The sequence below is a fragment of the Mycteria americana genome, chromosome 23, assembly GCF_035582795.1.
Source record: "Mycteria americana isolate JAX WOST 10 ecotype Jacksonville Zoo and Gardens chromosome 23, USCA_MyAme_1.0, whole genome shotgun sequence".
Taxonomy (NCBI): domain Eukaryota; kingdom Metazoa; phylum Chordata; class Aves; order Ciconiiformes; family Ciconiidae; genus Mycteria; species Mycteria americana.
The window spans coordinates 2,079,467-2,095,381 of record NC_134387.1 but is presented as its reverse complement, the minus strand read 5'-3'; the positions used below and the strand labels follow the sequence as shown (position 1 = coordinate 2,095,381).

At 42.6% G+C, this 15,915-nt stretch overlaps 1 protein-coding gene across 18 annotated transcripts in view; it reads right to left on the bottom strand.

Moving 5' to 3' along the window:
* AAK1 (AP2 associated kinase 1) overlaps positions 1-15,915 on the bottom strand; it is an 86,274-nt gene that overhangs the window by 47,587 nt on the left and 22,772 nt on the right. For all 18 annotated transcript variants that reach the window (XR_012778707.1, XM_075523690.1, XM_075523689.1 and 15 more), the window contains 4 exons: positions 11,329-11,447; positions 8,579-8,687; positions 6,234-6,376; positions 716-837 (listed from right to left, as the gene is read on the bottom strand). Coding sequence is in view for 17 of the 18 variants with exons in the window: in XM_075523690.1 (XP_075379805.1) it covers positions 716-837; positions 6,234-6,376; positions 8,579-8,687; positions 11,329-11,447 (493 nt within the window). In the remaining variant the exon portion in view is untranslated. The remainder of the gene's footprint in view (positions 1-715; positions 838-6,233; positions 6,377-8,578; positions 8,688-11,328; positions 11,448-15,915) is intronic.

Below are 15,915 nucleotides of genomic sequence, written 5' to 3'. Positions count from 1 at the left end.
AATCCATGCAGGTGTAACTGAACTCTAACAAAAAGAAGGCATTTGCACACACTTCTAACATGCTGTTTTCTAGCCAGAATATGGTATTAACAGAACTTGGAAGTCTGCAGCAGTGACGTTGTTAAAACTAAAGCAAGACCAAGGACCTGGAGTCTGCTCCATTCCTGATCTAGGTCCTACCGAACTGCCGGCTAAGTTCCCTTTTTAAAAGCATTAGGGTGCACCTAGTTGCTACCACTATGGTCGTGCATGGGGCAAGAGAAGGAGCCAGATTAAACACCCCAAGGTCCTTACATTTTCTATGAAGAGCTGAGGAGTTAGACCATGCGTTCCCTTAGTCACTGCAAGGATTTATGATGAGTGGCTCATGGAGGACAGGGATTTTGTCATCTGCTGTACTGCAGTTCAAAGAAGCCAAGATAGATGAGGGACAGAGATAGACTGACCCCATACATAACAGAACATGTCACTACCTCGTCAAGGTGGGCAACTTCTCTGCATTAGTACACTCAGCCTTTCAGGTCCAAAGCAACTACATCAAGCTCAATTTATTGTTTCACCTTCCCCCAGGCACTTATTTACCTACAGCAGACACTTCTGTGCAGCAGCATCCAATCTGCTGCAACAGGCCTCAGTAAAATTTAGTCCCAGTACAAGAGAAAATTACCCTCCAAATACAAGCGATGTCTGAGTTGAAAAGGAAAAGCACACTTACTTTTTTATCTCCTCCTCCACCGCATTCACCCCTTCTGTTTGAGGGTTCTGGAATTTGTTAGTAGCACTTCCAAAGTCACACAGGACATAGTGGCCACGATCGTGCAGCAGGATGTTTTCAACCTACAAGCATCACAGACAAATACAGAATTGCTCAGACAAAAAAAAAAAAATTCATTTTCTTTAGATGAGCCAGGGTTTTTAGTGCCTGAAGACATCTCAGACATGTCTGACATAAAAGCATAACATGACAGCAAAGAAAATATGCATCAAATCTCTGTCACATCTCCTAAAATAGAAGTCAAATCATGGAAGCATGGTTGTAACACTGCCTTCCCTCCTGCCACCTCCCCTTTCTCCTATTGCAACCACATCATCTTGCCTCTACTAAGACTAGTATGTGCTTCAGGACAAGAACTATGTCCCAGTGTCTTTAGTGCTCAACTTCCCTGAGCTACGATGACCCACAGCTTGGCATCTGAATTTGGGACAGCTAATACAAGCTGTCCACAGCTTTATAAAGGGCTATACACCCTCGCTGTCTAGTGGGGCAGAGAGGAGCCAAATAGATGACAGCACACATACTTCTATACTTTATGAAATTGTAATACACCTCCAGTTCTTTGCCTGCATTTCATCTGTCACTTCGGGTCTCATTCAAAACAAACCTCAGTTTATGCTCACACTTTAGTTGCTTGTTATCAGAATGTGTTGGGTGCCCCATACTCCCTAAACAGTGGTTGGATCAGCAGAGGTTCCTCCAGGCTACTGAGGAGATGACCCCTTTCTTTCAAATATTATTTGGTAGCTTGAATCAAACAACTGAAACAAATTCTGAAACAAACACCTGGGATAGCTGAAAAAAAAAAAAATAAAATCAGCAAAGTCACTGCCTTTCCCCTAAATACTCACACTTAATCATGCATTAACAAAAATCTAGCTTGCATCCACCCAAGAAAGCTGTCTAAGTGTTACGACGCTGACATAAGATGTGGAAAAACCTGGGTTTAGTTCTTTGCTTTGGCAGAGCATCCCTGTATTCCAGTTCCTCATCTGTACAGTGGCATTAACAGCATGTTCTCAAGGGAACACGCACAATTTTTAATGTATTTATCGTCAATCAATGTCAAATGCTCAGATACAAGAACGAGATAAAACATACTGCTCATATATTTCAAAAAAATCACCACATAAGTGTTCGCTAACAAAACCTTTTGGAAGCAGACCTCCTCATCAAGGATGATCTTTACAAGAAGGAAAGAAAACGGAGGAGTCAGCATTTTAAGCATCAGAAAACGCAGCCAAATTAGAGCAGCTGAGAGGGGAAACGCTGGCTTGAAACCAAGGGTTAAACAACACCCCTTCCCCCCTCTGCTATCCATCTGCTTTGAATAAAGCATTGCACACAGATGTTCTCCCTAACAGATCAACACTGACAGCATTACTCCCTATTCCCTGCAAATACTCATCAAACATTTCCAGAAAAGTCCTTCCACTTTATCTGGCTGAGAAGTCTGAGGTGACTTCTCATTGAATCAGCCTGCAAGTTCTGTTAAACATCAGCACTGGACTATCCAGCAACCAGGCTTGTTCAGTAACTTCCAGAAAAAGGGGGGAAAAACAAAACAAAACACCACAACAAAAAAACCCAAAACCAAACAAAAAAAAAAACCCACAAAAAAAAAGCCAGCAAAACAGAGTACCCAAATTACTGCTACTGACTGCTAGGCCAGAGAAAACTGTCTTTTTAAAAGAGTATGGAGATACCTTCTTCCAGTCAAACACTCAGAAAGCTGCAATCCAGTTTTCAGCACCGCTGAGCACCTACAAATCTGGCTGCAGTCTTTGACAAGCCCAGTACTTACAAAGTCAGATTTAGACCCCAAACAAAAAAAAAAAATCTCTAAGGGAAACTATGAATTGCCTTAAGTTTGTTAGCTACAGAACGTAGCTAGCTGCTGTCTCTACTTTCTAAAACAAATGCTTTTCTTTACTTCTGGTTTTAGCAAAGTCATAAAAACACTACACAGATACAGATTGGTGAGGGATGAGGAATAAGGCTTTCTTTAACTAGCAAAATCAACACACATTATCATCTCGTGAGAGCAATGGTTTCTGAGGCTGGCGTTTCTAAGTTCAGGTAGTGATTTGGGAGGGATGCATGATCAAGGTACACTTTCTGACTGCTTCCCAGCACCTTCACGTCTCTCTAGAGATGTTTCAACTTCCCTTCCTCCCCTGGCACCATTCACTATTTACTTCTGAAAGCTTGTTTAGTATTTCATAGCAAAGAAATGAATGCAACGTGACATCTAAGAGCACTAACTGATTTTGGCACAGGCATATTCCTAACATGGTCGATACAAGGGTTTACCATTAGAAGACTAAACAATTTTACATATCACACATTGAACACAGATCTGTCCAAACAAGTTTCAGGCAAAGGCTTGTTGGTAGCATCAGGGCAAGACTTGGCATTACAAAGAAGGGTGATGGAAGAAGGCACCAAGATAACAGCAGCACAGCCTGACAGTCTTATCACACCACAGAGAAGTGCAACACTGGGAGGACTCCTGCTAAAATGAAAGCAGAAGAAACTAAATCCTTAACATGAGAGCACAACTTTCTGGTTATTTTAGAAAGTCAGGAAAGGAAAGGAGAAAGATGTTTTGATCAACAGCATCCTGTGGGTTGACTGACATAGTATTTTGCTGTATCCTGCTGTGTGTCTACTACAAGAAAATTCAGCCACTCATCTGCAAGCCAGTCATCTACTCCTGGAACCAGATGAGTTCAGACTAGCAGAAGCATCACAGGTAGAAGTGGGAGACCTCTCACTGCAGAAAGCTCTGAGCTGTAGAAATCAAAGGTGGCTCTAAGCTGGAGCTTTGAACAACATGTGTTATAGGATGCAAGACTGGAAAGACAAGGTTAAACATAAAAACAAGTTATGCAAACAACTGCCACTAGGTATAGGGTAGTTGTGTAAATCGTTATCATCAGCCCCAGATAGAGTTCCCCCTGCCTCCACCTCACTAAACCCTACTTCTCTGGGATCTGACAGTTACAGTTTCTCTGCATAGCTTCCAACTTAGAAACAGAGACTTCACAGCCAGGGTGATACAACAGATAGCCATAAGAAGGTTTGGCCATTTTTCTTCGCTGTTAAAAGGCCTAACCCAAAGATAAAGGAAGTGTTCTTACTCCAGAGAGAGAAGAACAAAAATAAACTTTTTAGGGAATGCCCTGCAGCAGCAATGGCCTATGAACCCTGAGGGCGAGGAAAATATCTGCCAGAACAAGCAAAGGTAACCATGCAAGGCAAGCCTACTGCCAGTAGGCTCACACTGCTTCTACAGGGGTCCTAACTACGGCAGAGGCAGCACATGAGGAGCTTCCCAACTTTTGGAAAAAGTAGCATCAACATACGCCTGTTTTTGTGGCAGTCAAAGTACATGAAACTACACATCACACCTTGTACAGCACATCACGCAGCTGTAAGCACACAAGGACAGACTGACACAGCACCTGAGAGTTAACCACCAGATCAGAAAGGAAAACCTTAATAAACGAACACAGGGATGACATACTATCTTTTTCATGGCCTTTATTCACAGTGCGATGTCCACTTTTTTGCCTATAGGCATGCTGCTTAAAGGTGCTGTTGTCCCCAGCTGTTGGTCACTTCCCACCAGTTGGAGACTGTGCCAACAGGAGGTTGTTCTGCTTCAGGCAAAGCCTGTTGGGTTAACTCAAATTCACAGCCACAGGCCGCTGAAACTAATCCAGCTGCGCTTGTCTGAAAGGGCTTAAAGACTATTCACACGATCCCTTCTGCTGGAAGAGCTCTCTGGGCAGGAACCTTCTGTGTTAGAGCAACATCAAAGAGCTGGAAGGCAAAAAAAGCCTCCAATCTCCATGCAGCTGTCTGCAAAGTCAACATCTGCCCACTCTTCAACAGTGTTACGTTCACCCCAACAAAACACCTACCCAATGGATGCCTTTCCTTACACACAGAACTTGTACAAAACTTTTCTGGCCCTTAATCTCTCTTGGAATTGCAGCTCCCACTTGGCATTATTAAATTTTGAACTCAAATAAAGTCAAAACATACCTAAATCATTCATTCTATGTTAGTACTTAGATCCCCAATTGTGACTGGAGCTCCAGAGGTCATCATGACGGAAATAATACAATATTCAACTGGGAAACATGTCTAAAAGCAGAGAAGAGCCGATTCTCTGGCCTTGGGCACAGCTTACCAACCAAGAGCCAGGCCTCAAAAATTTTACTGATCTAAGCATGCAGTAGCGGGCTGGACATCAGACCGTAACAGTCCATTTCAATTGCAACTCAGCATAGACAGGAACTCTCAAGATCAACTCACTAATCCATCACAGATGTCCCAGAATTTATTCACATGCCACACAATGAGTTTGTTCTTTATTGAAAAACCCCAGGGATTCGCCAAAAAGGTAACAGCAGGGGTTAATATCAACTGCAGAGGTTCCTGTCCCTAAGCCTCATCCTCTCACATCAATCTTCCTTGCCTATAGAAACGCCTGCAAGATGCCCACAGACCTTAACAGCTTTAAATCCAGGCCTCAAATTTATAAGACTCCACCCGTTTCACTGCAGTCTGACACCTGTTTTTTCTAGTTTCATATATTCAGACTGACTGAGCAGTGGGGTCACGATCGTTTGAAACATGGTCAAGCATACCAGACCCCGAGGATTTTTTCCCTCTGCGCTACCTGGCTCTTGTTGGCACACATGGCATCTTTTGCTCCTATAAAACAACGGCCAGCAGCACAAAACAAACATCTGTTGAGGGCTCTGAAAACAGAACCTGACCCACAAAGCACATCTGAATTACAGATGTACACAGGAGCCTCCTTCTTGGCTGAATATATTATTCAGGCATTTTACGAGCTAGTTGAGAGGAAAGGGAACGTCTTTTTGTTTGTTTGATTATAGGCATGGGATTTTTCAAAAGCTCTCCCTGCTGGCCTAGCTCTGTTCCCAGCTAAGCACACAGAGTTTTACAATGCACTTTCATGGTCAACAGAGAGTTAGAGGCCAGTTTCAAAAGCTTCTAACGACTCCTGCCCCAAGGCCAACATCTCTGGAGGGATCCTTTTAATGTGGGTCTAGGAAACAAATTTACAGCACACTTTTTGTGAACTACCTTATAACATCAATAGTGTTTCAGGTGGTAGAAAGTCACTGTGAATAATTCATCAGATGCATTCTGGCACATCTGTGCAAAACAGAATTATTCACAAACATTTGTGTTTAAGTAGATCTATAGATGGTAAACATATGGTAAGCAGCAACGAGAGGCTCATTTCTTTTTTTATCTTCCAATAGAGAGAGGTATTTATGCACACTTTTCCTCATTACTAACAACAGAAGCACAGTACCGGTATTCAAAGCCCGTCTGCCATGGCGTAGGCAGCAGACAGACACGTTAAAGAGGATGCACACTCCCTGCTGTATTACTGGAGTCCACAACTCACCTTCAAATCCCTGTGGATTATTGGTGTTTTACACTGATGCAACCTGGCTACGGCTTCGCAGGTGTCGCAGAAGATCTGCAGGACCTCATTCTCTGTGAACCCCGTCTGCAGGCGTTGGTTCATGAGGTTCACCACTTGACCTCCTGAGGAGAAGCAAACACCAAGAATCAGAGCAGGTACGCAAAACAAGGTCTGGCCTGGTCTAAGCCCCAGTCCTACCAGACATACCTTGTTTTAGTCAGCTCCACATCAAACTGTGGCTGTACAGTCAGCACACAAGAAGTTCACGAGTTCAAATTCAAAATTCATACCAAGCCTTCCCCAGAGGCTTTTTGCAATGTGCTTACTCATCTCGTTTCATTCTCTTTTCCTTGCCTAAATCCCAGGGGGGGTTTGCATATCAGCCAGCAGGCGTTACATCTCATCTTGTCTTTGAACAATGCTTCAAGAGCAGCAAGTTAGCTTTAAGGCCCACATTCACCTGGCTGTGTTAACACTCAAATGTAATTCTGACTAAGCCACATCTTTTTCTTTCTTCCTCAAAATAAGACTTTTTTTGTCAGACTAGAAGAATAAAAGGCCTAATTTGGGGCACCCACAGTCCACAAAATAGTTTGCCACATGTAAGCAAGAGGAAGGAGAAAGGGAGACAACTCAAAAAACCCATACACTACTAAATGGCTTGGCTAAAATCATAGACTGGCAAAAAAAAAAAAAATCCAACTGCAACAAGGGAAACTCCAGACAAGCAAAAGCAAGTTTTCATCAATGAGTCCTGAATTTGCCTCAAACTTTGAGGTTTTGTTGCTGTCAAGGCCTTTTCAAAACAATCCACACAGAGGTTCTTTTCCCGTCAAAACACCCTATATACACAGAGGAAAAAATTCCTTTCTGAACCTTTGGCAAAGCAAAACTGTATCATTTCACATCACAAGTGTTGGAAAACTTTATTTTTGTGGTACAAAAGCTCAGCTTTGAGGGTGAACATTTCGCACTCAAAGTGAGTGCAGTTCTGCACACAAAGACACGCTGATTTGGTTTGGGAGCTGTTTGACAAAAAAGGCAAGTAACAAGGGAAAATCCAATGTATAAGAGCAATTCCTGTGCTTCAGTCTGAATGCTGGAGACAGAGGCAGGCATGCGACCAGCAGAACACCCAGCAAAGACAAGCCACATGAGAAATACCACCTTGCAGCTCTCCTCCTTTCAGATGGAAGGAAAAACCTTAGCAAGATGGCTTTTACTTTGTCAGCCCAAAATTTGGCACAGAGGGGAGGCTAATGCAGCTGGAGGGAGTGCATTCTGAATTGCTATGGTTTGCACTTCCCTCCACAGTGAGGTCTGCAACGTGGAGCTGAGTATGGATTTACTAGCACTGCCAGGCCTATTTCTTACAACACTCCTTGTGATGTTTAGGTTTAAGCTTACAGAGAACTTACATAATCATTCCTTCAGCAAAACTACACACAAGGTTCTTCCTTCTACCAGCAAACAAACCCAATACAAGTTAGTCAAGATTCCTGCATCAAAATGAAGCAGCAAAGAGGGCACAGCAGAACAGAAAGCTATACCGTACATGTTTAAAGGCATTTCAGCATCTAGTTGTTCTTGCTACAATGCACCTGGCTTCAGTTAAAAGCCAAACAGTCCCAAGAACACCTATTTCCATCAGCTGCCACCATCCAAACCAGCCACAGACTTCTGAAGTCACCTGGCCAAAACATTATTTTTGCTTAACACTATTCCTGCGAGAGGCATTTGAGCACAGCACATGCGTCATTTTCCAAACACCACATCCTAGCCACAAGAGATCAAAGTTTTGGGACAGCTGGAAAAGACTGGAAGAGCCTGTCTGGCTAGAGACAGCCAAGCAAAAAGGTCAGAGTTAAAAGGACTACTTTTTGGCTTCACATTAGCCATTGCAAGCTTCTTCCAGAACAATTCTAAGCCAGGCTGAAGTGGAAAAAGTTTGCAATATGACATAAAGTGAAGAAGAATTTCATTCCACAGCCTGGCAGCTTTAGAAGAGCCACTTCTTGTGTGGACCAGCCTATGGAAAACAGCAATATATATTTAAGGGTTCTCCTTTGCAACAGAAAGGATCTAGGACCACCCTAGGCAGGGGCAAAGGTGGTACCAGTCAGGGTCAACATAGCCTCACAAATCATCCACTTCTCCACACTTAGTTTTGGCTTTGCTTTGTTCAGAATGGTTCCTTGGTAGCCAAGGAAGGGCCAGGTCTAGGAACCAGTTTGGTTTTTTTAAAGGAAGGTGTGGTGCAAGTTTTCTGTAAGTGCCAAAAAGGGACAAATCACTCATGAACAATACGTTGAGCCCACACTCACCTCGACAGAAGTCCATTAGTATCAGCACTTCCCAGACATCACCGCTGCTTACTGAGTTTATACTGGAATCAATGTATCCAACAATGTTCTTGTGGCCAGATAGGTCCCGCTGCAAGATAAATAAATTCAAAGCATAAACCAGCCATATAGAGTGAGCAACATTTTAATCTGGTTCCTCTACACTGAACAGCTTTCCTAGCTCTCCTCCTATACAGGCACAAGCTTCTGTCACTTTGGATCAATTGTCACGCAAATCTTGAACAAACCTGAGGTCTGTCTCTACCTGTTTTCCATCTAGAAGGATTTGAGACAAACAGCAGAGAAACAGCCAACCTGGGAACTAACTTGTCCAGGGATCGGTCCAGATTTTTGCATGTTCCCTTAGATGGCCCAGGCCAAGCTACCTGGAGCTGCTCCTCCTTTACGTAGAAGGGAGAATAAGGCAGATGGTTGGTGGTGGCCATGCACAGTACATGTTGTGTTTACTTTCTCATCTTCCACTCTTCTGCTGGCAAACAGTATCTCAAATCTTCACGTGCTCAAAAAAACCCCATGAAGGTAATAAAATAAATTTTAACCTTGCTTTTAGAAGTACCTTATTTTAAGTAACTCGATGGATTAAAGCACAAGTGCTCGTATCAATGACTTATCCATGACACATGCTAAACCTGCAGGGAAAAGTAATTTCTTTGGGACTGCCAACTTCACACACACTCCCAGGTGTGATAGCCAGTCCAGTCTGATGTTCAGCTTCACCAGTAAAAGAAGTCAAGATTCTGCTGGCCACATTCTGCTATAATGCTGCAGGTCGCAAAAAGTGCGGATAAGATTAAAATACGTCTTTATTGCACAAAAGCTAGGAAAGAAGAAGGTATCTCCTTTTAGTGACGTACTGGTTCTTCAGGACAACGATTAGTGCTTATGGTAAGATTCAGTACAGGAGCAAGCAGACCTGCTGAGTCAGAAGGATACTTCTTGCTCTCACTTTCCAGGCTAGCCACACATTTGAAAGAGGCACCAAAAGACATGGGAGACAATAGAAAGCACCGGCAAGTAAAATCCAAGTAAACAAGCTTTGTGAGCACAGCTAAAACCTTTGATGTAAGATCTAATCTCAACTTTTCCCATGTAGCATTGGCTACGGTGATGACAAAGCATGCCCAAAAGCTTCACTGCACTATCGCACAAACCCCACAAGTTAACTTTAAAGGTATTAACCTAATTGAAAGCTACTTCAAAAAACACGCCCAGAATTGCTACAGGTCAGAGCTTCTGATATGAAGATCATTTACCCCAAACCTATACCTCGTGTTGTAAATTAGCAGAATGAGGATTTTATATTTCCTTCTCCACCCTGCAATTCCTCTAAATGTTCATCAGTATCTTTGAATACAACTTCAAAAGTGGTACTTTCCATGTTTACCAGGCTCCAAAGAAGACTAAGCAAATCTATTGGGATCATCTCCATTTTTTCTTTGTTTAGAGACGCTAAGTTTAAAACAGCTATTAAAAATAGCTATCCTATCATATAACTCCTTGTGTCCAATAATCTAGAGAATCATTGCAGTGCTTTTTATAAAGACTTCCCTGTTTCAAAAGCCCAGGCAATAACTACCCCACAAATACTGTTTTAATCTCTCAGCCTCACCAACACAGAGATAGCCTTCATCCCAAAGCAATAAGTTAGAAGCTGTTGTGGTACAAATTCATCTCAGGATGGAGGTCTTCCATTCACGTCCTGATTTGCAGAGACGGTTACATCAGAATCGTCAGCCTTTTCTGATGGAGTCTAAAAGGTTTAAGACTTTAGCCCTGAAGATTGGTAGACTTTGAAGTCTAACACCCCCCAACCATGCTCACCTCTTCAGCTCTTCCCTTTCCCATTAAGTCATGGGGTTGACATTAGAGTTTTTTTCCTCCTCTCTTTTTCCTAAGATTCCCTCTGCTTTTTCATTTCCCATGTTTTTCTTGTCCAGTGAAACCATTTACATTTTAAATAATTCAATATGAGATTTTTCACATAGTCGCATAACTCCAGGAGTTCAGTCTTCCCAAAAGAAAGACGGTTTTGCTAACAAACCCACAGTTTGCAGCATGATGCTACACAGATCACGTGCAGAAGGCAACCAGGCTCTCGCACCATTCTACTCCCAGTCTGGGGCCCCAATACAAAGTGGTGACTGTCCTGGTTTCAGCTGGGACAGAGTTAATTTTCTTTATAGTGGCTGGCATGGGGCTATGTTTTGGATTTGTGCTGAAAACAGTGTTGATAATACAGAGATGTTTTAGTTGTTGCTGCACTGGTCAAGGACTTTTCAGCTTCCCATACTCTGCCAGGTGCACAAGAAGCTGGGGGGGGACATGGCCGGGATGGCTGATCCAAACTGCCCAAAGGGCTATTCCATACCATATGGCATCATGCTCAGTGTATAAAGCTGGGGAAGAAGGAAGGAAGGGGGGGACGTTGGGAGTGATGGCGTTTGTCTTCCCAAGTCACCGTTACGCATGATGGAGCCCTGCTTTCCTGGAGATGGCTGAACACCTGCCTGCCCATGGGAAGGAGTGAACGAATTCCTTGCTTTGCTTGTGTGCACGGCTTTTGCTTTACCTATTAAACTGTCTTTATCTCAACCCACGAGTTTTCTCACTTTTACTCTTCTGTTTCTCTCCCCCATCGCACCGGGAGCAGTGAGCGAGCGGCTGCGTGGTGCTTAGTTGCCGGCTGGGGCTAAACAACAACAGTGACTTACCATGATTTGGATTTCTCTTTTGCAGACCTGCAAGTCGTACTCGTTATTGACGTACATCCGCTTCAGGGCACATTTCATCCCATTGTTAGTCCTCACAAGAAACACTATCGCAAATCCACCTGGGGAAGACACAAAATTATCCTATTCATTAACAAAGAAACCTCTTGGTCCTTGCTTCCAACCCTGTCCCTGCCTCCATCTGCCTTCAGAGTACAGTCACAAGAGGGAAGGCACTCAGCAGCTGCCAACAGAGCTACGGTGGGAGCCCCCCTTACATGTGCTTAGCTCCAGAGCTTCCAACTCTGCCTAGACAGTTACTTCTAGGAACTAAAAGGAATCCAAGGGGGCAAATCTTCAGTTAATGGAAGCAAAGTTAACATTTAACATCTCCATAAAAACAAGCAATTACACAGGTTTTGTCCTGCCAGACAGTCCTTCATTGCTCCATGAATTTCCACTATGAAGAAAAAAGCTGAAGTATAAACAGCAACATTGCCGTGGACAGAAATCAGAGCTACAGATCATCCACCGAATTACTGAAGGCCTAAACTTAAAAGGCTTCCCAACTTTTGAAGAGTCTAAGTTACATTACAAAGCTGGTTTGTGCAAGAAGCAGAAGAAACCCATCTCCCACACATGGTTTGATGTTAGTGCTTTTAAAAAAGGACAAAAGAACAAGGGGGGGGGGGGGGGGGGGACCAACCCACAATTCATTTTGTGGTCATTGCTATTAGTAAAGTCAGGACTCCCAGGACATACTTGACTTGTTTCAAATGAAAGCTTTTCATCTCTGTTAGCAATGCATCAAAATACATGGGTTTTACATTTGTAGTCCTGGACAGAAATAGGAAGCTGATTGAGGATGGAGGTATATAGGCATCAAAGTTTCACACCTGACTCCCAGAGATCAGAATGAATCACAACAAAGAGTCGCACGGATCCAAGTAGCCAAGAAGTGCTACACAACGGTAAAAAGGGAAGCACGACGACATTGTCAGTGCCACAACCTAACAGCACTTCATTTGCTCTCCGTTACCTTACATTACAGCACATATTTCTTTTATGCTTAAGGATTTCTCAAGAATCAGCTCAATAGTAAGTTATGATTTGGTGCTGCTGTAGCCTTCAGAAGTCCCACAATGCCAAGAGCTGTAGTTACACACTGCGAAAAGCTAGTCACATCCCAAAGAATTCTCATTTTAAAAGTCTGAGCCCTTTGGTGAATCCCATTTCTTACAAGCTGCCAGAAACCACCAGATCAACAACACATACATAGTTACATTTGACATGTTTGTACATAATTACTACTAATGGTTATTTGCCACTTAAACAAGTTCTTTCCCATCATGCAAAATGCAACAAGCAAGACAGCCACAAAATTTAGTATTAAAATAAAAGTAAAATTTAGTGTTAAAATAGGTTGCATTTGACAACCCCGGTCTGGCAACAACTGGTGTTTACAAGCTGTTAACAAATCAAACACCACAGCCAAAAGGCCTGATGAAGCTTTTACTAAAACTGGGATTTATTTTTACTAAGAAAAGATTGAAAAAGAGCAAATTATCAGAAAACACTGCTGTGTCAAAGCATAACCCTCCCTGTTTGTTATCAAACAGCTTTTATGGCACCCATTACAGCCCATCTTCCAAAACAACCACAGAAGAGTTACCCATGCAAGTAACATGCCTGTCAGCACCAGAGCTGTTAAACAAAAATCTCTCTTAGCATGCAAAAACCTTAGTTTTACACATCATAGTTTGCCATAGGAACTAGACCAGGTTTTCCAAGGAAGCTCCACTGAATTTTAGGAGCAGAACTAACGGGTAGCAGCCCGAGAGAAGTTGCAAAAGATGCAACAGAAAGAAAAAGAAAAAGAAAATGAAAATAAAAAAAGAAAAAAGCATCAAGACTTCAATTAAAGGTCTTAAAAACTATAACCAGGCTGCAAAATGGATATTCAAATTTGGAAAAATGGGACACGGCCCTGGGATACAGCAAGCCATACAGATGCTGCTCACTCCTGCCAGAGAGGGTTTTAAAACCCTTGTAGTTCTGGAGGGCCTCATTTCTTCATAGAGCTCAGACTCAGACACAATAACAACCCCGACACTCTCCCTTAAGCTGCGTCAAGTCAAGGATCTCAAATTACAAGTCATTTTTAAGAACTCCTAAACCCGCAGCGGTAGCCTTATTGTTCTACTCTAGCCACATTTGTCTCATTTCTGGAGAGCAAATCTGTATATCCTGCTGTGCTATCTTTAGCCCAAAGGATATATATGTTGAAAAAAAAAAGCAAGACAGCGCTCTACTGATTTTTCTCCCCCTCTTATAACCCACAATGGAGCCAGTAAGAAATAAGGAACCCATAACCAGCACCGCTTCCCCAGTCCCTACTTTCTTAACACATTATGCTTTTTAAAATCATTGGAGAGATCAGGTTTAGACTTATTTTTTTAATTTCTGTACTATATTTCCATCAACCACAGATAAAATCTAGAAAAAACATTAAACAAAAAAAGATTTCTTTTTTTTATTACAGAGTCTCAGTCATCATGAAAACCTTTTGGGAATCAAAAGACTTCCCCCGCCAAATGAGAAAGTCAGAAGCCGTCCATCAGAAGCCTCCCCTCCTCTCCAGGGGTTCAGTTCCCTTCCCACAGCTCCTCCCGCCAGGCCTGGAGGCCAGCAGAATACTGTATCTCTGTTTACAGCACTACGCTCAGCAGAAAGAAACACGAGCTGAACAGCAAAAATAGATCAATTAAAGTTTATTTAAAAAAAAAAAAAAAAGGCAGATCCACTAAATTCAAGGACCTCCTTCTAAATCTTTGCTTCAGCTGAAGTGGGACTGGTACCTCTTCAGACCAACTGCTAATGTCTTATTGGCAAAGTTTTGGGCAAGGTACCTTGCCTGGTCTGGATCCTGTGCTAATTAACAACGTCACTCCTAGAGCACCCTCGCTAGAATACATACATCATGCTATTTTGCTTACAAGCAACCAGGGCCAACCGGCAAAGAAAACTACAGTCTATGCGATGGAAAACATAGCTAAACCATCCCAAGAGCTCAAAGGAAAGAGAAATTTAGAATCTAAAAAACAAAATAAAAATTAAGTTAATGCTTTCTGATACAGGACTGCAACATCAACTCATAGGGCCCTGACAGAAATATGGCCCAGAGCATCTTCCAAATGGAGCAGCGAGGGACGAATACATCAGGTGGAGCCGCATCCAAGGAAGAGGAAGCCTGCAACATCTGCAGACTGCCACAATACTTACACAAGTCGTAGTAAAATTACATCGTGTCCTTCTCTCCCTTACCTTTAACTCCTGAAAACTTCAGCTGACAACACCACACATGGAAGCTGTGCAAAATCATTTAACTTATTTTGTCTGCAAATACACCTACCAACTTGATTACTTTATTATTAAACTCCCACTGACTGCAGATTAAAGCATGACAATTTTGCTACTAGTAAAAGCAGCATGCTTCTCTCCAGAGAAAACAAGTATTGATTTAATCAGGGTACATAGAGCAATTTTTACACAGCAATCTAGAGAAGCTACTTTGCCATCAGAGAAGCAAAATTTGATGATCCACAGCCATTCAAGAGATGGTGCAAAGTTTTACTTTCTAAACAACTAATACGTCATCTGGTCTGATTGCTTCCATTAAAACAGACCATAATATTCCTTCCAAACTACAGTTTATTGAGCCCAGGTTTTGACTGTACCCAGGATTGAGTCCAGAAAGGCACAACATCATCAAGAATGTCTAACTTCCCTCAGGTAGTCGTTCCACATTTAAATCAGAAAAGGTGTGAAAAATGCCACCCTAATTTGAATATCTCTGCATTTACTACACCCTCTGCTGCTAATTGGCTTCAGCACTCCCAGTTCTGCATGTGGAGAATGGGACTGCAAAACACTCAGTAAAACAGCAGGAGGATGAGGAAAGCGGAAAGGGATAGAGACAGAGCACAAAGAACAGCAGCTTCTTGCCACACTCCCCATACACGAAACAGCTCTAGAAATACAAGATCAAAGTCCATTAGCAGGACATACGGTCCAATTTTAAGAATACCGAGAACCTACACCTCCAAATTGGCTTCCAAAGGAAGCAGCAGGTGCACAGACAGGACAGAGAAATCAGGCTTTCAGGCATCGCACACATATGTACAGAAACAGGGCTTGATCACGTCCACACGCCAAAGCAAATCAGAGCTACAACAGGAATCCTGCTCCTTCCAGGAGTGTTTCGGGCTGCAGCTCTTTCCAGGCCAACATCAGAGCTATAGGTATATCTGCTTATAGGTTTCTCATGCAACCACCACTGTATATCTGGAAATGGTAGGGATGCCTTTAGTGGTCTGTACCTAGACCTAGAGAGATTTGCTTTTAAGTTTCTTGTGCACAAGAGACGATTTTGGAGCTCTGGTCTATCCTTCACCTCTCAAGTCCCTCGCATGTTTATTACTCACTGCTCATGAACTGCACATCCTGCTAAAAAAAAAAAAAAAACAAAAAAAACAAAAAAAAACAACCCACCACAATGGCGCTCACCCGAAACAGTCGCATTGCAAAAAA